The 26,644-nt window shown below is 37.5% G+C and overlaps 1 protein-coding gene across 3 annotated transcripts in view; it reads left to right on the top strand.

The window, feature by feature from the left end:
* The window catches only part of TMTC2 (transmembrane O-mannosyltransferase targeting cadherins 2), a 393,066-nt gene extending 375,622 nt beyond the window's left edge, over window positions 1-17,444 (top strand). For all 3 annotated transcript variants that reach the window (XM_035721804.1, XM_035721806.1, XM_035721805.1), the window contains one exon: window positions 15,330-17,444. In XM_035721804.1, the coding sequence (XP_035577697.1) occupies window positions 15,330-15,509 (180 nt within the window). In that variant the 3' untranslated portion in view covers window positions 15,510-17,444. The remainder of the gene's footprint in view (window positions 1-15,329) is intronic.
* Window positions 17,445-26,644: the final 9,200 nt, after the last annotated feature.

The raw sequence follows: 26,644 nt of genomic DNA, 5'->3' as shown, positions 1-26,644 counted from the left end.
TTTATTTTTTCCTCTCTTCCCCTATGTTCCTCTGTTTTGTTTCTTAAATTCCACATATCAGTGAGATCATATGATAATTGTGTTTCTCTGATTGACTTATTCCGCTTAGCATGATACCCTGTAGTTCCATCCATGTTGTTGGAAATGGCAAGATTTTATTTTTTTATGGCTGCATAATATTCCATTGTATGTATATCCCACATCTTCTTTATCTATATCTTTAAAAAAACTAACTTTACTAAAACAGTTATCCCAACTAAAGCCCATTTTTACTAGTATTTGTTAATAAAATTGTTGTATTGTTTTCTCCTTGGTACTGTGAGGACTGTCTTAGTCACCCCAAAAGGCCTAGTTCTCACAAGTCGTTCATCATGCCTAGAATCTAATCCCCATAAAACTATGTGTCTCCTTCTTTTGCCTGCATCACCGATCACTTTACAACTCTTGAAATATTTTACTAACTTTAGTCTCCTAAGGGAGCCCTCTTGCCTGGTTGCTGTTTTCTGTAACCCAGAGATTTCGTTCAAACATCCCACGACCTGATTACCATCTCCAGCTGTGGCACCAACATCCCAGATGCTTCAGCCACACCCAGGACCTACAATCCATAGAAATCACCAGTGTTTCAATTTCCTTGACCACATTATGCCTCACATATCTCCTTATTTAAATAAATTCCAAGATCAGTCATGATAATCATTCCTTTGCTTCTTTTTGTCTCATCATACTTGTTGGCCAAATCAACACCTGGCTACATCCATCTCTGCCTGCTCTTTGTCTGCATCTTGAAGCTAAACATAGCTAGAGAAAAACACAACTCACTTTAAAGTTCAATAACACTGGCCTCAAGTGAGCCCTCAGTGCTGGGTGGCAGTCATGTTATATTTCTAGTCCATTCTCTCTGATATTTTTCTAGATAACTTCATGCTTTGCTCTCGCATCTAAAATTTCTAACATCGTTTTCCCCATCATCTCACTCAACTGATACCCTTGCGTCCTTTTTCATTGAGAATGCAGAAGTAATCAGAACTTTCACAAGAGTCCATCCCCCCATGTAACCATCTATTGGCATTTGTGCCTTTAAATGATACCATTATTCCTACTGTTATAAACTGTCTGTACTTCTAACTCAAAGGGTCTCTTCCTTTCTTCACTAGATGCCCCTTTCTTAACTATTGAAGTAAATTAGTCCTGCAGTTACTTGCCTCCTGTCTCTCTCTCTCTCTCTCTCTCTCCCTCTCTTTCACTGTCTCTCCTGTATTAACAAACTTTTCCTTTCTACTGAAATATCCCATCAACATTGAAACATGATGTTATCTCTCCCCAAATTGAAAAACAAAAAGCCTCTCAAGCATACTTATGCCTCTAGCTATCACTCCATTTTCCTCCTTCCCTTTATAGCGTAGCTTTCCATTTTCATTTGGACCTACTCCAGGCAGGCTTTTTCTCCAATGATGTCACCAAAGCTGCTCTTGTCAAAGTTACTGGAACAACACTCAACAACATTAAATCCATTTGTTCTCAGTTCTAATTTTACTTGTCCTATCAGTAGCATTTGACACAGATGATTACTCATTCCTCCTGAAAACACTTTCTTGACTTGGTTTCCATATTCTTAGCTCTGGTTCCTCTTAACCTTCATCCCCCTGACTTGTTCTTTCCCATCCATCCAATCTCTTGACCTTGGATTTTTTTCTTTTTTCTTGACCTGCTATTCTCTGTATCATCACTTTCTCAGAGATCTTATCCTCTCTTATGGCTTTAAATAGCATTGATACACTGATGGCTCGCCAATTTAAATCTCCAGCTGAGATCTCTTCATTGGACTCCAGACTAATCTCCCCAGTGTTTACAGAGTATCTATACTTGTACAGACCCTCAAACTACTAGTTCAGAATTGAACTCATGATCTTCTTCCCATGCCTTCTTGTCCCATGGTCTTTCCCATTGCAGCAAATCGCGTCATTCTTCTAATTGCATAGGCCAACTTCCACTGCTGCTATCCTTGTCAAGGACATCAGCTCACTGCTGATCTATAATAGTGCAGTTGACTCCTTCATTAGTCTGCTTTCAAAACAGCATTCAGAGCGTGGCAGACCATGTCACTCCTTGTGCTATTTACTCCCTCGCCTCCTTCCGTTGTACACTCAAATGCTGTCTTCTCTTAAGACCTTTAGAGGTCTTCTTATTTCATATTGTATATGAGGGTTCAGCAAACTTTTGTTGTAGTGGACCAGGCAGTAAATATTTTAGGTTTTGCGGCTATAGGTCTCTGTTGCAGCTACTCAGGCAGCTCTAGACAATGCATACGTGATTAAATGTGGCTATTTTCCAAAAAAACTTTATTTATGAGCATTGAAATTAGAATCTTATGTAATTTTCATGTGCTTTGATGTATTATTTTTCCTTTTGAGTAAAACGGCTGGATATGACTCCCGGGCTGTGGTTTGTGGACCAGCCTCCTCACATACCTTCCTTCAACCTTATGTTTGGTATATTTTTTGTCCTTTCATGTATCACAATATAATATGCTATATATTTTGATTATGTTTTTGTGTTTATTATCTATATCTTACAAATAAGATATAAGTTCCATGAGGCCCAGGATTTTTAACTGTTTTGTGTACTGCTGAATTCCCAGTGTAGGTGCTCAAATATTAGATTTTGAATGAATAAAAAAATTATATTTTAAAAAGAACTAAAATTGGCTATAAGGGATGAGATAGTTGAAGAACTCACATTTATTTTAGAAATTATAGTTTCAAGGATTACAGGAGAGATACCATTTTAACCCATTTGCAGCCTACAAAAGGCTCCGTCTGTGACTTTCTCATTAAATTCTTCATTATTCTTTCTTTGTTATAAATAATTTTTTCATCTCCCCTAAATCCCATCTATTTGGTAAGAGATAGCTTCGTACATCCATTCCCCTTTGCATGGGATGGCCGTGCTGTCTGGCTTCTCATTGTTCCCAGGTTCTGGAGTTAAATAGACGTACAGATTAGTCACATGTACTCTGCTTCTCTGCTGGAGGCTGCTTTTTCACGTGGCCACTATAAGTGATCATATTCCATAGCATCCTGGACTTAATTTCATAAGAATATTGACTTTATAGTTACCATTTCATTCCTACTTCTCTTGGATGAACCAAAGGAGTTAACAAAGTTCTTCAACTTCTGTCTTTGACTGAAGTAAATAGAAGTGTTAAATTATAGGCATTAGAGCATAGCTTAATTTCTATGAGCCATTTCAAGATACTGAAATTGGGTTTAATTATTATTTGTAATGGACATTAAACATTTATGAGATGAATGGCCTGTAGTTTAGTTAGCGAAGTATTAATAAGATAATTTGTTTTAAAGAATAACTAATATGTAATAACAGAAAAAGATATTGCTTCTTGTTTCTTATATGAAAGAATTAAAAAGCTGTGCCTTTCTTGTACTTCTAGAAAAGACCTTTGTGTTTTACTTGTTCAACATAAATCATAGGTAGAGGTGATATGTGGCCAAGTTTTTCTGTAGTTAAATATCAGATCACTATTCAAGATTGTTTTATTGTCAATACAAAATTATGCTTTTGAGGAGGTAAAAATGTATTACTGTGTGATTTTGTAAACATAGTTGACATGTATCACATAATCATTATGGTTCCCTAATTCAGTATGGAAGATGAGTCTAAAAGAAATCAGAGTTAGCATATGAGTATTAATCATTGGGTTCGAAATAATTTATCTTGTCCTTACTTCCTCTTCAAGTCTCGTTTGGGTTGTTATTTGTGGTATATGAGTGAATAAGTATCCAGTAAATATATCTGAGGCCAGCAATTGCTTGGACTCTGGGTCTGTGTGATTGCTTTATTGATTGCTTGTTATTTGCTTGCTTCCTTGTTTTATATTAAGTGGATAGACCAAGGAAGGGAGGCAAGAAAGTAAGGGTGTAACATTTTTAAAAATAGAGTTGCTCAGACAAAAGACATTGGTAGAGTAGGTAACGGCAATACCAACTCAGTATTATATACAATTTAGGAAGCTATTATGCAGAAAAATGTCATCAAGCCCATCTTTAAAACCGTCTTAAAGATATAAAAGTGTACTAACTGTATGGGCTCTAAATTAGATGATTGATGTAGTCTGAATGTGGCAATTTAGGGTATGAACATTTCAAAAATAAAGGCAAAATGTATAATTGAATGTAGAGATCTTGAGGGTAATATGTGAGGTTATACTGTGTGAGTGGCAGAAGTTCTGCCATTCAACCTCCCTTGATTTGCCGTGAGTTTAGATACACACAAGCTATGTTTATTTTTACATTTTCAGCAGGTGTGACACTTTGGCAAGTGTGTTGGCTTGGAGTATAGCATGGCTTCACCTTGACTGGTGTGTCCTGATGGAATATTTTCTGAAATGATGTGTGAAGACCTTGCATCATTATTTTTCCAAGCATATATCAACAAAGTCTTGGTCCTATAAAAGTGCAAATAGAATGCCAGGCATCAGACAGTGTGTTTACATTTTATTTGTAGTCTCTGGAAAGATTTACAGTTTCTGTAGGAATTGTTTTGCCCCTGCATGTTATGTTTGATCTGATCATCCTAGTTCAAGAGTGTTAACAGAACTTTCCATTTGCTGTGTGCGTGAAGCCTATGGTGATTTCTTTTTGTGAAACATGTTTCTTCATATTCGTTCTGTGGGTGGACAGTTGCTGCCTTCTAATATCATGTTGAAATGTGATTGATCTGAATGACACTGTCACCCTTGAGTGAATCCTTCTTCTTCACTCTATCTGCTTTGTCAAAGGAAAAAAATGTCTCACCCATCTTAGAGCGTGCATACGTACTCCAAATTTCATTTAATCCACTGTTTTGAGGTCTCTGCCATGCTCATTTCCATGTTTATCTTTTTAAAAAAATGATTATTGTCAGTAAGGCCTATTCGGGAATAAGGCTGTCATTTCCACCGTATGCAAACTGGACTCTCTCAGTTGACCTCCATCTAATCACATCCATTTATTGGCAAACATAGAAGTCAATTGGAGATGTGATACATACATAGGTTAAAAACATTTTCCTGATTTTGATTGTCATGGCATCTGTTGAATCTTTACTCCAGTTTGTAACTTGGGTTTTGTCAATGTAGTATGTCTTTTCTTTTTATTTAAATTCATTTAGCCAACATATAGTGAATCCTTAGTTTCAGATGTAGAGTTCAATAATTCATCAGTTGCATAGAACACCCAGTGCTCATCAACTTATCAAACTCAACACTCAATGTAGTATGTCTATAGCTCTCGCTGCGTTGTGTTTTTAAAAAAATCAGATGATCAATTTGCATAGCAAAAAAGCCAGCCCTCCGAAAAAAGAAAAAGGGAAAAAAAGAAAAAATGGTTTTCTCTGCCTCTGTCTCCCAGGACAATTAAGTTCTTAAATATTATAAACTCAAATCTCAACTTCCAGCATATCTCTGAGGTACATTTTAATAACAACATGATTATCCCAGGGACATGTTTCAACTCCTTGGAATGAGCATCATTTTATTAGATATATTCAAACTCACGCTTTGCACATACACACGTGGATGGCCCGTACAGCTGGAAATCCTTCTGCGTAATATGATTATGATTGAGAAAGCATGCACATGTTCTTCCCTCCCCTTCATACCAAAAAAGAAATGAATAAAGTGTAGAGTGAATTATGTTGCTTAAATCATATTTGGAAACAGACAAGGAATTTGGTTCAAAGAAAAGGAAAAGAAGATGCTGTAGGTTTTTGTAGCAGCTATCCACATTAGTAAGGGTAGACAGCTCTTGGTGTTTTTCAGATTTTGCCTATTGTGCAGATTCTTTCCTAAATTTCATTCCTTTAAGGTTTTTAACCTTCAATAAATTCTACTCATTTTCATTCTTCTAATCTGCATGCACTTTAAGTCATATGTTTTCTCACTTATGTAGAACTTTTATTTGTAGTTGTACTTCAAATGATGAGCTACGTGCTTATTGCCAATCAAGATAAATAGCATACTGATTGCCTTTTATAAAAGCTATGAGTGACAGTTAGGTGGCGTGAGATCTAGGTTTCCCGTTTGGATCATGTGAGAGATGTTCTGAGGAATTTAAGGACATCAGGAAAACCTGTCTTTGAAATAGGATCATGGCCAGTGAAGAATAGTTTCTAAGTTATAGTCTTAATTTAGTATGTGCACTTTAAAATCTGTTAGAAATAACTACCACCTTTGAAGTGACTCTGTTACAGTCACTGTTCGCTATCCCCCACCCACAGCTTTTGGCATTTTGATTGCCATAGAAATGAATAGCACTCTACATTGTGGCAATCACACCCATCATAAAAGTTAAATGAGCATTCTTGCAACACCCGCTGGGATGGGGCAGATGTAGGAGAGAAGGACTGAGCACACAGGATAAAATGTGTCACTGAGAAATTGAAACTACTCCCTTAATACAGCGTTGTGTCTTGCTTGTCACCTGTACCTCTTTTGTTTTATTCAAAGCTATTTCAAAAACGCAAATACTGTGTTGAAACTGAGAATCACGATGAATCATCTCTATTATCTGTCAGAATTTGCCTTGCCATTACTAGATCCCCCATGTTGTTTTCCCTTGCCATGTATACAATTTGGTAAATCTTTTTGCAGAGATACTTTATTCAAAATATGACTCTAGTCAAAATATGACTACAGAGAACTATCATTTCTGAATTGAGACCATTGCATTGCGTGCGGATTTTTGTTTTATCACAGCATTTTGTAACAGATCTTTTATTATATCAATATTTCATTTTTTAATTTTTTTTTGTCCATTTTGATTTGGTCTCAGAAGGGTTACAGCATGGCTCTCACTGTTGACATCTTAATCTCCAAACTAATTGAAATTCAGACTCTTCTCTATTAGGTCTTCTGTCCATTGTTGGCTCTGTTCTCAGCAGTTTGCTGAAAACACTTTTAAAAAGCAACAAGTTGATTTTGACGTGACAACCAATTTCAAAAGTTTGTATGCCATTCGAAGGAATTAAAGACTCGAAGCAACCTGACAATTCATCTTGTCAAATAGCCTCGTAGCCATAAGGAAGTAATCTCCCCTCTCCTCCACAGCTCACCCTTCTAGGCGTGTCTGATTCTTTTCTGTAGTAGAAAAATTTGTATTCATGCACTGAACTGTAAACACCTTGAAGGCAGTGAATCCATCTGTGAAGTCTCCTGTAGTGCTTAGAACAATGAACGGATAACAGTTACACTGACCTCGTAAATTTGAGGGGCATTAACGAGAGGTATGTACACCTCCTAATGGTTTGTGATAAATGCCAAGTGTGCAGTTAAAGTTAGCTAAAACTGTATACAGACTAAAAAAAATATTGTTCTTGTTCAGCACTTATCTAGAGTGTCTGACAGCAACCTTGACATATAGTAGGTGCTTAGTAAATGTTTATTAAGTTACTTTGAGATCGGGCTAGAATTTACCTCTTCTAGGTCAGCTCTTTCTGCTAAATCATAAATTTTTTTTCTTCTTTCAGCAAGCATTCATTGAGAATTTCTTTCATATGCCAGAGCCTGGCACTAGCACTATACAGACAGTTAAAATAAATTCACTGTCTGTTTCACTCTCCAGCAGAAGACAGATGCTTATAACAAGCAGATATAATTCATTGTGGTAAGTGTTGCAATTAATGTATGTAGACAGTACTATGGGAACATAGAGAAGTGAGCTATGAATAAGAGATTGTTAAACTCCTTTTTTAAATGAGAAGTTGGCTGGAAAGAACATGGAAGAAAGGCTTTGTCAGAGAAACAATCTGATAAAAAAATGAATGCTCAAAATTGCACATGGCAGAAATAGAAGCTTCATATGGTTCATACAGAGGGTATATTGAGGGCTTATTTTGGGTGCCACATAGTAATGGGTTTCTTAGCACTGGGCTGAAGAGTCTGGAATCTTTTCTGTAGGCACAGGTTGACCCTCTGAAACTCCTTTTGTGTTTAAAAAAAAAAAAATGGTCTAGTGGGAGATAGATTGGGGTAAAGCAGGAATTGAAGATGGAAGGACAAAAGGAGACTGACAGAATTTAGGAATGGATGAGGTGACACACAGTAGACAGTGCCAATAAACATGGAGGGTGATAAAGAGAGGGAGAATATGAAACATACTGCTCACTTTTAAATTTTCTTGTTGTCCCTAAGAAAAATAACTAAGAAGAAAGCCAGAAAGCAGATAAAGACAGTGAAGCAGGCCATAAAGAAAGGTCAGTTCTGTGTGGGGCTAACTAGGAGCTGCGAGCCTTCTCCCACCTGTGGTCATCCAGGATTCCCCAGCGTTGTCGCAAGACCTTGTTGTGGCTCCTGCTGCCCTTCTCTCCTGCCCAGATTTCTGTCATCCTCCCACCCACACGGAAAGTGCACCTCTATCGAGGATTTTCCGTTTGGTGTGTAACAGATTTTTCGTCTTAGAAACAGTGCTTATCCGATTGTCCGCCTTGGGAACGTGACTCTGACCAGGAAAACACTTGGCCAGAGAGTTCTATCCAGGGGCTGTTTTGAGGTAGTGGGAGCTCTGTGTAATTACTCTTCAAATCCCACCATGTACGTGCCAACCCTTACAAAACTTACTCCGTCTAAATGTTAAAGAACAGGTGGATCACTGAAAAGAAAAAGGAAAAAGCTAATAAACATGAAAATGTTACTGGCCTTTGTAGTAATCAGGGAAAAAGAAATCAAACACAGAATCAAATGCTATTTTACCACTTTTCAATTTGCAGAAATTAAAGGGACAATGTCAAGTGTCATTAAGGATATGAAATAAAGGGACCCTTGTTACATGTTGATGCTGATGCATTTGATACAACCACACTGAAGAACAGTTTGATAATGTCTGGCAAGGTTGCAGATCCTCTGTGATGCAGGAGTTCCAATCCTTAAAACTCTCCCAATAAATATGGGTAGAGATAGTCACAAGAATATGGATGGCAGCCTTCTTTTAAAGGAAAGGTCATCCTTAAAAGAATGGGTAGTCATTCGATGGAATTCATGTAGAAGAACTAAACCTTACGTATATCAACATGGATAAATCTGAAAAACAAAATGATGAGCAAAAAATCCAAGTTTCTTGTTGCATGCTTGGCAGGATGACATCTCTTGATGGGTGATGACAAATTTATGAAATCAAAACTTTTACAAATATGTAAGATTATACATTTATTATGGGTACACAAAAAATAAAAGTGTAAAATGTACACTGGGATGATAAACACCAACTTCAGGATAGTGCTTTTCTTGGGAGACTGGGGGGGTGCGTTCAGGAATAGGATAGTGAGAGATATTTGGGGGTCTCAGTTGTCTTTATAAAGTTTAATTTGTTAGTTAAGTACACAGTTTTTGTGTATTCTCTGAAACTTTTGTTTGTATACCTACAATATTTATAGTAAAAACCCTGCATATGGCTTTACTCATGTGTTCATTTATTTAATCTGTCCCCTGTTAATCTGTTCAGCTACCCATTCACTTATTCTTCTTTCTCAAAATAATTTTATTTAAATAATCCAAGAAATGGTGATTAGGGCTTAAACCAAGTAGGGAGGAAAGACCAAGTATAATCAGAAGACACATTGAAGGGAGATAACTGGGTAAAGTTGCCAAGACTTAACAGTTAGATGTACGTATATATGTGTGTATGAAGGAAGGCAAGGAATCAAGGATAATTTATTCAGGTTTCTAGCTTGGCATTGACCATTAAGCATGCCAGTGAGACAGAGGAGGAGGAATGATGTTGGAGCAGAGGGGGAATAAGATATCGAACTTTGAGTTCATGGTACCCTTTTTTTCCCATAAGCCTGACAGATAATCTTTAATTCAGTAATTATTTACCAAATACCTGCCATGTACAAGGCACAATAAATAGAAAGAGATCCTTTAAAATGATGCATAAATACTCCTTTTCATGAATATGTTTTTTTTTTTAAAGTTTATACCATTATTTTTTAAGCATCATGGTACAGTTACTGCTCCAGTGAATTCAATTGGGTAAGCAACTTCAACTGAGTGAATACAGTTGAATAGTAGTATGTAGCCTTCGTTAAGTTACTCAGTAACTATTTGAAAAAGAGTGAGAATCCGTTAAAAACTTTAGCCTGGGTAAAGTCATTTAAGTTTGCAAATTATATTCAGAAGTTAAAGGTGGTTATCTTGAAAACATCCCCCAAATTTAGTGTATTAATTAATAGCTGGATAAGGCTAACCTCAGAAATTCTTCCTCAAAAGTTATTTAGTTCATACAACAGTGAATATGTGACTAAATGGATGAATTCAGCAACACTTTGAATGGAAATAAACAGATTTATAAAATTAGAAATATTGGTCAAATACTTCTATCTTCATTTTTTTAAATTATGTTATGTTAGTCACCATATAGTACATCATTAGTTTTTGATGTAGTGTTCCATGATTCATTGTTTGTGTATTTTTTCAAAGCTTCTGTTGCCTATTGATTTACCTTCAGCAAAGGGAAGTGGTTCGTTCACAGGGCCTAATGGGATAAGAAGACCAAATTGTGTGGATTTCCAAATCCTGCCTAATCAGACCATCTCAACCAATCCCTTTTCCTTTTTCTAGGCTCTACTCAAGTTCTCTCTTCAAAGTTCTATGTTTTAGTCCTGTTCTCAGTGGAAACATGAGCGCCCAATCCTAAATCCCCATATGGTGTTACTATTCCTCCTCCATAGACATCTCTCCCAGACTACATGATAGGCAAAGGTCAGGAAAATAACTTTGTCTTCTAATCCTGTGTGCTCGGGATAGCCTGTGAGCTCACCTGAGTTCCTTGGGAGCCTCAAAGTTGTTGGACTAGAATCAGACCTGCATAATTTTGCCTTTTCCCTGCCCCACCCCAATATACACCTATTATTTGAATTTTGCTTATTTCCTCCAGTGTTGGAGAAATAAGCCAAAGACCACAGTCAAGTAACTATAAAATCATAATTCCCCAGAGACTTGAAAAAGACGTCATCTGTTGCCTCAGTATGGCTACCAGTCAGCCCCTTTGATGTCAAGCATCTGTCCTCCTCAAGGAAACAAGAAAGGTCTGGTTCTCCTTTCTAGTCTGTGAAGTGGGAGGTGGTACATTTGTTGTATGGAGCCACAAGCTCCATTTTTCTGGGTTGCGAGCTGCTGACTGTCTTTGTTAACATGCTGAACATTTCATCGGCTGTCTTTAATAAAAGAAGATGTGTGTGAGGGAAGACATCAGCAGTTGTGGTTGGGTTTCTGTTCCTCAGCCCATGAGTCACAGTAGGCAGAGAGCAATGAGCCCCGTGTGTCATCACACAGCCAGTCACCTGGACTTCTTGCATTTCAGTTATGTCGCTAGGTAGTCTTTAATTCTGTTTACCAACGTTTACATGCTCCTATTTGGTTATGAAAAGGCTTTTTATGCCCCCTCCTGTCTAATGATATATAGTCATTTTATAGCTTCTGTTAATAAAGTTTCATTTGAACATTTACTACTTTAAATAATTGCATGGCCAAAAGAATTCACTTTATGGGAGGAGAGAGACATTTGATCTGATAATCTTTGTTCTATAAGGGACTTCATCCTGCCATAGGAAACTCAAAAGTTAGAGAATAATCTGATCTAAGATCAGGAAATAACCTCTAGAACACTGCTTCTCAGAGTGTAACAAGCATACAAAACACCTGGGGATCTTGTTAAAATTCAGATTCTGATTCGCTAGTTGGCACCTGAAATTCTGCATTTCTACCGAGCTCCCAGGGGCTGTGTAGGCCACTCCTGAACTAGAGGCGAGGCTGCAGGCATTCAGTCCCTTGGGCATCCAGTAAGGTACCTCTGGTCACTGCTGGGAAGGCTTGTCTTTGAAGAGAGAAAACAACCATATAACAAAAAGTAGTCTATGTCTAGTTTTATTCGTAAATTTCTAACAAACACGTGAAACTGTTTATGTCAAAATAACTGTTGACACTTGCAAGCCGTTACCAAAGGCAGTGGTACCTGTTACTTAGGTCACATTTGAGCATACATGCAAATTCCCTCAGTTTCCACCCACTCAAACGAGAAACTATAGTGATTTAAATTTTTATTTATTTATTTATTTGTCAGATTGAGAGAAAGAGAGCACAAGCAGGGGGAGTGGCAGGCAGAGGGAGAAGCAGGCTCCCTGCCGAGCAGGGAGTCCCATGTGGGCTCAATCCCAGGACCTTGAGATCACGACCTGAGCTGAAGGCAGACACTTAACTGACTGAGCCACTCAGGCGCCCCTATAGTGTTGTTTTTAAAAAGCATTGCATAATGATGTATGTTTGTAGGTTATGAAAATAAAAAAACTTTTTTTTTTTACTGTAGTAAGATAGACATGTTCAAACCAAAATGTTACATCTAAACATAGAAATCTCTAGCTGCTTAAAAATATTATGTTCTTAAATGTATATACACTTTTAGTTTACTTGGCTTTTTACTCTTTTAAGGAACACAATGAGTATATGTAAACTTTTATGGGATCTGTTATCCCATTTTAACTTTATAATGTCAATTTTTGATTATTTTTGTTTAATGAGTAACATGCTAGGGTGGATAATGCAAAATTAAAGTTATTCCAAAAATGCTATTATAATTAACATTCAGAACTCATTTTGATGACAAATTTAACTTCCTAATTGTGTTTTTCTTTTAGAATAATATTCAGTTTTCCCTTTTCATCATTTGATGGCAGGGGGGTGTCTCCAAAGTATTCCAGGGACAAAAGAACCCAGGCTGCGAGTCAGTAACAATAGTAAAGCCTATTTCTGTGGCTGGGCCTACTTCACCACATGTTTTCACATCTCTTCCTTCCAGCGTTAGCCTGAGAAAGGCCACACGCTAGGAAGGGTGGTAGAACCAGGTCACAGGTCCACAGCGCTGGCTCTCCGTGGTCACTCAGCCACAGTGACAGGAGATTCTGCTTTGTGTTTCTGAGATGATAAGGAGACAGAAAAGAAGAGGGAAAAGGCAATAATGATGTATTCTCATATAATCCCAGCAGCCATTCTACGAAGCAAGGACTGTTATCATCCCGTTTCTGGAAGAAACTGAGGTCTCGAGCGTTCACTCAACTTGCCCAAGTGCACACAGCTCTCGGGCAGAACTGGTACCGGCACCTAGGCATTGTGACTCTGTGACTTTAGAGTGTTTTTAATAAGCCCCTTGAATTGTAATTATAGTGAGGCACAGATACTTTGATAATAAAGTGATTCAAGAAATAATGACTATCCCACAGAGCCATCTGGTTTCTCTCAGCCCCATCCCTGGGCCTCTTCTATTTCTGGTTAGCCAGAAATGGTCTCCAACCATGGTTCTCCCTCCCCATATCCTCTCTTCCCACTCAGGAGAGCGGAAGTCTGAACATTTTATCTACTTAGCATCTCTAGTAATTTGGGCTGTGAACACACTTTGCCATCAGTTTAGTAGCTGTTTATTGATAGTAGTGCTAAGCTCTGTGAGGGAATATAATTCAGAAATGTGTCTAGGCATCAAGAAACTCAAGATAATAATGGGCGGAATGGTAACAAAGTTCTTTTGGGAAGATAGAGGAGGTGGTGTCATTTTAGGTTCCCAGGGTGGAGCTTCATGGTACATGTAATTTAGAGCTATGTTTATTTGGATTGGGGCTTAAAATTAGAAATTGACCATCTGTATTTTCCTTGATAAGTATGGAGTCATCCTGACCAAAAGGTTTTTGAAGGTCATGAATAGCTTATATTTGCAACATTATTTCTGGAAAAGAAAAAAAGGATGTAGAAAAGTTTGAAAATAATGACCTGTAGTTGAGGACTTAAGAGAATTTTGCTATATATCCAGAGACATATTATGTAGCCATTGAAATAAAAATTATAAAGTATGTATAACAGCATAAAAATCATAAACACGCATGTGCTATACCTCAAGCAGAATAAAAGGAGGAAAAATATGATAGGGCACCTCACCAAGGTCACAGTCGGTGGTTGAGCAAGAATTCAAATCCAGACCTCTTAAAATCGAAATCTGATCATCTCTTTCCAGTTGGTTTATTCTGAGCTATTCAACCCTGCCCCCAGCATTGTCTTTGGTTCAGAAATAATTGTTTTTACAGTAAAGAGTGGAGTCACATGAATTCAGCTGAAAAATGCATGCATTTTGTGAAAATACTAAATTGTAAAAATAATTGTGAATTACTTTACACTGCATCACTGAGTTGCCAGGACAATTAATAGTTGACACCATCTGTAAAATGAAAACACAATCTTAGCATAAACATTTTTAGTTTTATCTGATATTTGAAATATGCATTTGTGTAACTGCCAAAACATTAGCTGCTCTATGTTAGCCAGAAAGTTCCAGCGACAAGACCAGAGCAGAACAGCCTTTATTTGTAGATAACAAGCAAAGTATTTTTTCCTTTGGGAAAGACTTTTGTTGTTGTTAACTAATGTCTGAGAATTTGGGGATGGAGACCCTTGTATTAAATTAATGGTACATAACTCATTTTTTTTTAACTTGGCCTTTCATATGATAACTTTGTATTGCAAATATCACCCATTACAAAAAATTTTGTGTTCAGGAATCACAACTGCTTTTGAACAAATAATATAAAACTTTTCTTACAGAGGTTACATTTTTCTGCACTACATTGTTATCTGTTTTGGTATGTTTTTACTTTGCAGTATTTATAATAAACATTCACCATTAGAAGTTTTAAAAATTGACTTGAAAATGAGAGCTTTGTCTCATTAAACTACTTGGATTAGATTTGGAAATGGTGTTAGTGGTTACATTTGAATTTTTTTTCAGGGTTTTTACCCTGAAAACATCAGTAAAATTTTACAGTTTTTTAACTTATTGACTTATGTTTGCCTAAATAGCCTGGAATACTGCTAAGGAGAAGAAACAAAGAGTGTGTGGATGTAGATTTGTCAACTTTTCCAACTTAATATTTCTTGGCATTGAGTTGAAAAAAGAAAGTTCAGTTCTATCTGAAAATGTAGGACTTTTAACTTTTTTCTTAGAAAAGTACAGTCTGACTAGGTTACTAGGTTTTCGTATGTAACCTATGCTTTCTCATTAAAGAAGAATTATTTTTCTAGCTGCCTGCCCTATTTAACGCACAAAGTACACCAGCTGTTTGAAAACTTTTTTTTTTCTTCCTAGTTATCTTGGTCTATTTGTATAAATTGCTAAATTGCTTCCATAAAATGCCTCCAGACATAAGGGAATCATTTGCATAAGTGGATGAAGATTTTTGTCTTCCATGAAGGAAAGCTTGAAACAAGCCTCTTAATCGTTCTCCTCCCTCTCTGGTTCCAGTATCCCGCAGCTCTGATGAACCTGGGGGCTATTCTCCATCTCAACGGCCGGCTCCAAAAGGCTGAGGCCAACTACCTGCGGGCGCTGCAGCTCAAGCCGGATGACGTCATCACGCAGTCCAATCTCCGCAAACTGTGGAACATCATGGAAAAGCAAGGCTTAAAGACTTCCAAGACCTGACACTGGAGGGCAGTACCTCGCCCTCCTCCATATTTGAAAGCTGTCTTCATTAAGCAACAGAACTTCCCAGCAGGGCTATGACAAGAGCTAGTATGGACTTCAAGACTGGGGCGGGGGGGGGGGGGGGGGGCCGAGGTCACTGAGGTCACTGCCACTTCTGGGAGTATTCACTTTGCTGTTGGCACAGCCGTTAACACCAAAAAGGGGAACATTGGAAACCTCCTGAAGGATGTAATTGTTACCCATAGAACTATAAACCGGAGCACTTAAAACAGGATCTTATGGCATTGGGGGGTGGGGGTGGGGGGACAGGGAGGGAATCTAAGTTACAAATTTTGCTCATTTTTGAAATCTAATTTAGAAATTATATTGTTCCTTAAACACTGTGAGAGGAAGTCAGAGTGTCTATTCAGCCCTGGTAGACTATTAAGATCAAGTGTTAATAGGGAATGATTCAAGCGTGGTGTGAATCCCAGTGAGCTGGCTGGTTGTCCTGACGCTACTGTCTTCCTTCTTTGGGACACCCTGCTTATCAGTTTCTGAAACTTAGGGGGGAAAAAATTTTTTTTTTAAGTACGTAAGGATCTGTCAGAATCTCTAGTTGTTTCCTGACTAGTGCACATAACATTTTATGATTTGGATATCACAGTCTTCATTTCTTTTGGACAGCATTTGCTTTTCATGTTCTGAGCTGAGCTAACCACGTTTCACACTGGTGTCGCGGGGCGGGGAGACCGTATACGTGTCGGCAGGCATTTTTTATTTTAATGTCACCAACATATTCCCCCACATTGCCTAGGCTTTTGAAATGGCTCTTTCTGGTTAATGCGCATGCTTATATAAGGATTACATCTAAAGAGCTTAAAAGTGTTCTAGTTCTGATAACTAACCAGCAGCTATTAGACAAAATGGAAGATGCTATGTGCTTCCCAGATGTTACTGATTGAAAAACCAAGTTTGCGCAAAGGAGTGTACAAATAATGGTTGCCAATGATTTTATATTTTGGAAAGAGTTTGTATAAAATACTAATCACTTTCTGATAGGTTCCTAAACAGCAATGCTGATGTTTTAAGGAATTATTTTTGCTGTGTTTTGCTCTTCCTAAAAGACATCAGAAATGACTTATTTTAAGCGATAGTAGAGTATAGCATCATCAGTCTGTGTTCCTAGGTCTTCTACCAAGTGCTTTTCACAGTTGAAAACTAATACTCACTAGCATAACGGTATTTTGTTTCTTTACCTGTTAGTAACCACTTCAGTGATCATTACGTAAGTAAAAATGAAGTAGAGGAAAACATGTACTGAACATTTTTTTGACTTGCAAACTTTGCTACTAAAAATTAACTTTGCAAAAAAAAAGTTCACTATCAACTTCTTCATAGAGAAAGTAGCTGTAGAGTACCCTACATATTTATTTATTTATTATTCTACCATAGCAAAATAACAAAACAAAACTTGATTCATTAAGTCAGTCCTTTGCAACTGAAAACTAGTTTTCCCTACTCTCCTTTAACACTTCATGTAAATATCGGTCAGCATCCCCACTAAAAGGAAGCTGGACATACAAATGCATCATATTATGTTTTCTCCATATCTTACATGTTTTGCTACATTTCTGAATAAAGTGGGATAAAGAATTTAAAGTAGTCTTCCTATGGCATTAGTGTTTTTGTAAGAAGGGCAGATGTAGTGAGAGAGGTTTGTTGATGGCATTAATAAGAAGGCCCTCCTAATGTGTATATTATTTTGTAAACATTTCATTGAAGGGGCCAAAAATTAAATTATAACTAAATCACTGTGTTTTCAGAATGATATTTAACATTTAACAACAGCAAACCCTGTGGTCAAACCAAAAATGTGGGTTGAAGTGTATTTTTCATCTTCTAGTGCATTGGCAATTGCTAAAAAAAAAAAAAAAAAAAAAAAAAAAATAAGGAATTTAATATAAGAATATAGAGATAAATTCAATGTCTAACATTTTTATTTATTTAAATAGTTATTGACCTATGATGACTTCCTAGTCTTAACATTTTATGTCTTTTTGTTGTTAATGTTCTTCCTTTCAGACACTTGGTTCTTAATAGGTTCGCTGATTGCACACAGTAGAGGCACTTCATGTTGACCCAGTTCCCAAGTAGCATTAATAATTGGGCCTGTGTCATAAAATGCATGGATCTTTAATAGCTAAATGTCCCTGACACCTTTCACTACAGGGCTGGGCTTAGTAACTGACCAACTTGGGGGGAGGTGGGCGGGGGGGTGCTAAAGAACATGGTCAAAAAATGTCTCCGCTCAGGGATTTATGGTGGATTATTGCAGACAGTGCTAAAAATATAGAGCACAAGACAAGTTTACTAAATTAAAGTTTTATTTTTTGAGAAACTGTTATTTGTATAAATTATCAAGATTTGTAGGCTTTCCTTTTGTAGAAATAATTGTTTTATGTGCCAGAGAATTTCAATTTTGTTTTCAACAATAAAGCATTGATAACAAATATGTCGTGTAAGTCTTCTTAAAAATCTTCTACAGCAACAACACAACGCTCTTGTGGATTTTAACAGAAATTGGAAAAAAGTATTTAAAAGATAGAGATTGAGAAGCAAACAGACACATCAAGGCTAATGTATAACCAATAATAATTAATTTGTAATAGTTATAGTAATATTAAGGGCTGCCTATAACATCAGATTTGCCACTTTCCAAAAATGATGACATAATTTTTGCTTTGTTTTATTGATGAACTGTAGAAAAGTGTTAGGAAATAGACCAAACCCATTTGGGCATTTGGTTAAAATGGTCATATTTAGGGGCGCCCAGGTGGCTCAGTCGGTTAAGCAGCTGCCTTCAGCTCAGGTCATGATCTCAGGGTCCTGGGATCCAGCCCCGCGTCGGGCTCCCTGCTCAGTGAGGAGCCTGCTTCTCCCTCTCCCCCTCCTCACCCCCACCTGTGCTCTCTCTCACTCTCTCAGTAAATAAAATCTTTAAAAAAAAATGTTCATATTTAGAACACCCTGATTCTCTAGTCCTGATCCTAGAAAAAAGCACAACCCTATTCTGTTGAGAGACATGGGTATGGCACATTCAGGTATTGGTTATAAGAAAACCTTGCATCCTAGACAAGGTGCAAACCGGCAGAAAATTTGATCAGCTTGTTAAAATTGTCATTACATGATAACATAATTACATATGGTCTAATTCCTTTATTAAGGATAAAATTTGGGGTGCCTGGGTGTCTCAGTTGGTTAAGTGCCTGGCCTCAGCTCAGGTCATGATCCCTGGGCTCCACCCCCATGTCAGGCTTCCTGCTTAGCGGGCAGTCTACTTGTCCCTTTCCCTCTGTCTCTCCCACTGTTGGTGCATGTGCGCGCTCTCTCTCTCTCTCAAATAGAATCTTTTTAAAAACAGGATAAACTTTAGCTATAAGGATTTTACTTTTAAATATCATATGGATGTGCGAGGTTATATTCCAGCTTGATAGTTAAGAAAACCAGGGCTCAGAGGTATGAAATAACTTGCCCAGGTCATAAAGCTAGCAAGCAGCAAGCCTGTCCCCATGGTGTCCCATGCTCCTATGTCCTGTGTCCTGTGAGCACTCAGGCTCTGAACCCAAGTGCAGAGATGAGGTTTGTCATCCGCCTTAGCATTTGCCTAGCTCTTCCATCTTCCACAAATCATATTCTCTACCTCTCACACTGCAGATGACCAAGAAGATTGAAGGAAGTTGCTGTGCTCTGAGTGTTTATGTCCCCCCAAAATTCCTATGTCCCACAGTGCCCACCATAGCACATACCCTCCCCAATGTCCATCACCCAGCCACCCCATCTCTCCACCCCCCTCTACTCCAGCAACCGTCAAGGTATAGTTTTAACCTGGATTGAATGCACTCTACTTTGAAACCTTAGTAAGGGCAAGGGCTGTGTCTTTCCTTTTCAGCACGGTTTCTTCAGCCTGGCACACTGTTGCTGAGTAGGACATAAAATACACTATAAATGAAAGAATTCCATCTATTATTTGCTCACGATCAACCTGATACTCTTTTTTAAAAAATCAATTTCTCTAAGAAGTTGAGATTGGGGCTTCAAAAACTCTTTTCATTTGATATTTTCACCTTAGGGCTGCATTTTCTCATGTGTATGTACATTTCTAGTACAAAGAAAGAAATGCATCTAAGCCTCGGTTATTTTTGCTATTGCAAGGGAGGAAACTAGGTTTCAAGGGATAATTTAAGAATGAATACTTCCAATTCATTTGTAAGTACCTTTGGAATATGAATTTCTACCTCATTTAAATATTGTCAATATTACAGAATTTGCTTCCTACTATTTAAAACTAGTGGGTATTGTAAGAAAACTTGGGTTAAGCATTGGACCTGCCACATACTGGAAGGAAAGAACAAGCTGAAATGGCCATGCAATTGTACTCACTGTTATGCTGAGTTTTGTTGTAGAGAAAGATGCATGTGTATGAGGACTTGAACATTTCTTGCTGTGTCATTTTGGGTGGTCTTCCTGCAGGATGTAATCAGAGAAGCCTTTGAGTTGGCTTTCATTCCATCTGCCACTTCACCACATACTGGCCTTCTGCTGTTATTTGTAGAACTTTGAGATGGATTTTTCCCCCTGAAGCACTGCTGGGATTTGAAGTTCCGTTAACTTGAAATTTCTGTAACATTTTTCTTCTAAGTTTTTCAAAACGTTTCCTCAACTTTTTACAACCGCTTTCTGATGTTATTCTGTTATTCGTCTACTTCCAAAGAGTGGACAGAGGAGCTTTTGTTTGGCAAGAAAATTGTTGGATGGAATAAAAAGTTGCAAATATGTGAGACAACTTGATGGGGTCATTAATAAATACTTAGAGTGATCTAAGAAGTTAATATAGTATCTGAAATGGTGTTCAGGAAAAGTTGCTAGAGATCCTAAAAGGAGAAAGTCAAGGTAGAAAAAGAAAGGATAGACACATGGGGAATTGACTATTAATTGCCACCGGAAATAATTAAATTTTTGCCATAGAGGTGGAAGATCTGATTAGAACAGTTTGAGACTGTCCTTTTTGGTTGCCCAATAATCTCTCACTGTATTGCAGGGGGGGAAATAGTGCTACAAATAAGAGAGTGGTTTACAATACAACCACAGGAGAGGCTGAAAAAATGTTCAGCCAGTCAAAGTCTAGGCTGGAACTGGTTTCTGATCTGAAGTATATTGAATTTTTCTCCTGCCTCCTTTGGATTTGACAGGAACTGCACTCATTCAAAACAAAGCTGTCAGCCATTCTCCAGTCGGATGGAGAGAATAGAGTTCTATGTTTCAAGTAATAGCTCAAGACTTCTAGAAATTCTTTTTCTGATAATTTTTATCGTGTCTCTTCCTTTTCCATCTTAGAAGACTCAAAGTGAAATAACTCCTCTGAGAACTTTCTTTTGTTCTATATCATGGAGCAGCTAGAGACTATAATGAAGTTGTCCAAACTGTGTACTGAGAAATCAAGAAATTTAATTTGTTTTCAAAAATACCAAAAAATCTGATAAAAGTATTAAAACGCCTTTTGTGTCTGGATACTTCCCTTGTATATTGTAAAAGATCATTTATTACCAGAAAATCAGGATTGGCGAGGCAGGAGAGAGATGAGTAAGCGTGCGAGCAGAAATGAGTGATTACCTTTGATTTTCCTGTAGGCCCTTTTGTTCTCATCTCCGTTAGCGAGTAATGGCCATATTGACTCTACCAATAATAATTTTTACTTTTTAACTCTGCAGACATCAACTTATTAAATTACATAGAGGCAATTAATAATCTCAATACATTTTTGGTTTTTAATTCTCTGCACAATTTTAAATATGTTGTTATGCTTAATGTTTGTCTACTCTATGTTTCCTTTGCAATAGGCTACTTTTCTGTAAATGTGCCTTGCCTATAGTTTATGATAATGACAGTTTGGGAAATTTCCCTGGAATTACGGTGTTTCAAAGTATATTTTTAGAAATCTGTCCTATGCCACCAAATATTTAGATGTTACTACATTCTAGTAACATTTAATTGAATATTTTTATATTAAATGATATGGAAGAGTACATCAATATCATATTTTATTATATCCCATCAGGTATAACTCTACCAATTGCCCTGTCAATGCTATTTATAAAATGTGAATATACCAGCAAAGGCTATCTCATTCTACAAAGTAACTCAAGGAAATTTGGGTAATTTATTGTCACTTCTGTTTATAGAACTAATTATTATTTGGACTTGTATTTGTTCCAAAATTTGGCTCTGTGAATGATACTGAAGATGAGTTGGCCTGCTGCTATTTCTCAGGTGGCCACAAAGTGATATTCATAGAAATGCCAGTAGTGACATCAGAGAGCAAGAGAGAACTCTGGATTTGACCTCTGCACTTGACAAGTGAAAAGAACTAGAGTTTGGGGCAGTCAGAGGACATAGCACATAGCACATAAACTTACACATCCACAGTGGATCCAGTGTAACAGGTAACATGTTCAAGTACAAGCTGCAGGTTACATCTTTCATGGCCCAATACCAACCATCCGGAGTTTGTGAAAACACCTCTTTTTTGGAGGAGAAGGTGGACACAAATCTTGCCAGGAAAGATTTGATCATGAATTCTTTATGGATTGCATACATGGAAGATATTACTGCCTGAAACTCCTATGTCACTAAATTCAGTTTGGGTCCCTTTTTTAAGACATGAATTCTTCATAAACACAGCTGGTCTAAGTAAAAGTGGTACACAGAAGTATTAGGGTAGATTAAACCATTTTCAAAGATCCATTCCTGTCATCTGATGACAGTGCTTGGTTATTTCTTCTGACCTGGCTATGGTGCATCAGTGACCCAAAGTTCATTTGCCGATTACAGCAGGTGCAATGTGTAAGATTACAGACATAAATATATTGGATGGTGATCATGAGGAAGCTGGCAAGTTTTTTTTTTTCTTTATTTTACCCTAGTCTATTCTATGTGAAATTAAAGGTTTTTGGAACATACTAGCTACATGAAAGCCCTTTATAGGCCAGAGAGTAACTGTAAAGTATGGATAGCGTGTCATTTTTCCTATTGCGATATAATAACAGTAAATATATTTGCTACAAATCTTTATGATCATTGGCTAATCTATTCGATTCCCTTTCAACCTTGTCCACCCTCTTTCCGCACACTCATTGTGTGGCTGGGAAGTCTGCAACTAAACATAAGTCCAAACATTTGATCCTCTAGAGAGGAAGTCGTTATGAGGAATGAGACATAATTTGAGGTGTTTTGATTAACAGAGGAAATAAAGAGAGATCAAAGCTTTTGTCCTTGGGGGAGTGAGTTAAATCCAGACAAGCAGGAGTCAAAAGGAGATGAGGACTGGAGAGACATTTCTTAAGATCCTGTTGTAAACACCTTAGCAAGTCTCTTTTCACACTCCCCTATGCCTGTCACAATCGAGCAGCTGCCGTGACTCATCGAATCACTCTTTTATATAAGGCACTTTCCTGTCCCTATTCTGGAAAAGAAATGCCACTCAGATAAAAAGAAGATATGACAAATGTAGATTTGTTGCTCTCCGTTTTCAGGATAAGATGAATTACCAAACTTGATCTTTAAGTATCTTATTTTTAAATGTATTTCTTCTTGGTGACATTAGTCAAATGATCAAACAATATAGATTTTCTACTATAGAAAACAACACGTCAATTCTGAGCACTGATGAAAATGCAGGGACCACTGGACCACTCCAATTGTATCACCTTTCTTTGGCTTTTGCTCCCCAGGTGATATTGTATCTCATACATGGCAACTCCATTCAACTTGCTCCTTGAAATGTCAGGGCAGTCGGACCTTTTCCATAGATATAAATCTGAATGAACAGAGTTTCATTTCACTCTTTCAGTCTGAATATTTTGTTCCTATTGTAATTATATTTTCTGTATGCAGAGCATTTCAGAGTTTTCAAAAGGCCTCATATTTTTCTATATTTAGCTTTGAAAACAGTTTGGCAAAAAGTAGGCAGTAGAAACATAATCATCCTTAAATCCAAACTCCAGATGAGGAAGAAAAGCTCAGAATAGCCATAACTTCCCCAAGATCACATTCAGAAGGAAGACAGATCTTTCTCCTAATCTTATGACTTTAGTCTAAACCCTGGGTAGGCATTAATGGATATGGACACAATCAATACACTAGGGGTGTTTTGCTCCCCTTTCTTATTCTCTTAGTCTCTAAGAATCGGATAGGATTGAGGAATGTTTCCATCCGAAAGACTTTCAATCAAAACTGGAGACCGATTCCAACGACATCCTATGAGAGGACTGGGGAATCATTCAATTATAAGAATACATGGGGTCACAAAAATAATTTAGCTTTTTTTTCTTTCCAGCCACCTTGTTACCTTTATTTGTCAGTGGTGGGGGTTTGGTATCCATTGCTTTTTAAAGCAATAAACCTCTTGAAGCTTATTCTTGCAATCCAGGTGTCAGCCGAGCTCAGCCTGATGTTTGGCCATCCCATTTTCCCTGGGGTGTCTGGTGCTGCTCCCTGGCTTTTGTGAGGACCTGCCTCTCATATCCTGAGGCTTTGAGTCCCCTGCTTCTGCTCTTCTCTCATGGCTTTTTAGATACCCACCAGCAATGTATACAAATTCCAGTTTCTCTACATCTTCACCAACACTTGATTTTCTGCTTTTTTGATTATAGCCATCCTAGTAGATGTGAGGGGGCATCTCATTGTGGTATTTATTTGCATTTTCCTGATGACTAACATCATATAATTTTAAAATTTAAAATTTTAATAACAATAAAGTTTGCAAATGGATTGGGGAAATAAGAGGCAATATTATAAAATATTGGATAAAGAGAATATTTCTCTCTTTTCTCTACATAGCCTTAATGTTATTAACCAATTCAGATAATGCCTGGCTTATAAAACGAACTCTCTCTTGGTGTTTGACTAATGGATTTTTGCAATTCATCATGCTAGAACAAAGAAAAAAGACCCCCCCCCCTTATTATGCACCATATTGCTTCAGAACAGAGTTATTTTTCATATCCCTTATCTTACAACCTTATCCCATTCAGCTACATTTATACAAGTAATTTTAAATGCCTCCTACTGCAGAATTTAATTTTGATTGATGGAGACCCAGTCTCAAATCTACAGAGTATGCTGCTGAGGGAACCAAAAAATGAGACAGTTATTTAAGAACATGCATATTCTATTTCACCTTTTAACTTTAACTGTAGATAATAAATGAACACCAACAAAATAGTCCATATGCCAGAGTTTTGTTTTTGAATTTGGAACATTCAGTAAGATTCTTTTTCAATTAATAATAAACAGTAAACTCTGAATCCACAAATACCTGATATATATAATTTGTAAGGTGATTACAGTTAAATCACTTTCTGTGCAGACATCTATGCCAGACCCTATTAAAAGTTTCATCAGTTTAGGAATTTCTCATCTGAAGGGTCTATTTACCCTCTCTATCCCCATAATTGTCTTCAATAGAGTGAACTTGATTAATGGGCTGTTTCATTTTTCAGGATAAAGCTAACATTTTCCTTTTCCCAGCAACGCTAGCAAATTACTTGATTAATATCAAAAAGCTCTCATTCACACATAACCTTTGAATAAACAAGTTGTGATACTGTTGGCAACATGCTAAGAGGGATTCCTGTAAGTAGGCTATAAAGGAAATTGCCTTTGTAATTCAATGTATAAAGAGGGAGCCTGTTTTTTGCTTGCTACAAATCCCCCCTCCCCCCACCAAATAGAGAATGTATAATGATATTGAGCCAAAGCAGAATGCAGAATATCCTTTTTCAATGCTGGTGTTCCATTTGCATTTCCCTCACTGCTGGAAGCCCAGGAAGAAAACTGTGAAACATTTATAGGACTTGAATGGAGTTTCTAATTCATAATTTTAGGGTTCTCCAGCTTTCCCTTACAGTGTGGCAACAGAGAGTCATCAATCCCATATTGATTGAAAGATACCCCTCCAAAGACTTTTCTAATATCAATTACTTAAAAACCGGGGTCTGGATACCAACTGCTCTAATGGAGCAGAGAAAAGCTCTTTATGAAAAGAAAAAAATTCTAGATTAAAGTGGAAGGAAGAGAAAGGAATTAAAATATTACAGCCCGATCATATACCAAATACTTTTTATGAAGTCCTATGCATGTAGAAAATAAAATCTGTTAATTGCAGCATTGTTAGTTGCCTCTCCAGTATTTACTTCTTTGTTAGAGACAACTATTAGAACACCAACTTTGTCATAGCTTTTTGCCCAGATCCAGCTGATGGGTTATCATTTGTCCCAGCCAGGGATTAGCAAACTATGGGCTCATGGGCCAAATCAGGCCCGCCATCTGTTTTTATATGGCCTGGGAGCTAAGATTAGTTTGTACGTTTCTGAGTGGTTGAAAAAAATCAAAAGAAGAATAATGTTTCATAAAATGTGAGAGTTATATCAAATTTCAGTGTCCATAAATAAAGTGTGATTGGAATAGAGCAACACTCAATCATTTATGGATTATCTATGGCGGCTTTCATGCTAGAATGACAGAACTGAGTGATTACAACAGAGTCTATATGGCCTGCAAAGTCTAAAATATTTACTATCTGGCCTGTTACAGGAAAAGTTTGCCGACCCCTGGTGTAAGCCAGTTGTGATAGTCCTGTCTCTTGCTTTTCCAGGCTCCAATCCAGCTGGCAGTGCCCACGTGACAATGAAATGCAAGCAGAGGTCTGCTGGGGGAAATTCTGGAAGGGCTTTGGTTTCTTCATAAAAGGCTGGCATCTTAACGCCTCTCAGGTCTTGAAAATAAAAGTGAAATCTGGATATGAGAGCAACCACCTTGCAGCCTTGGGCTGATGAATATAAGAGTAAAAGCCAGCACCCTAGAGAAAAGGAAAGAATCCTGAGTTCCTGATAAAATTTTTAAGCAGCTGAACTAAGGGCAATACCTGCTTTACTGCCAAATTTCCCATTATGTGAGAAAAATTGCCCTTGTCTGTAAGGTGGTCTTCACTGGGCGTACTGTCACCTGCAGGCAAATGCCCTCCTCTTTCTTGCCTTTAGGCTCAGAACCTATTCGCTCTCGATTGCATAAGAAGACTTGTGGAGGCCAGAGGC

The sequence above is a fragment of the Zalophus californianus genome, chromosome 9 (genome assembly GCF_009762305.2).
Source record: "Zalophus californianus isolate mZalCal1 chromosome 9, mZalCal1.pri.v2, whole genome shotgun sequence".
Taxonomy (NCBI): Eukaryota; Metazoa; Chordata; class Mammalia; order Carnivora; family Otariidae; genus Zalophus; species Zalophus californianus.
This window is presented reverse-complemented; position numbering and strand designations above follow the sequence as displayed.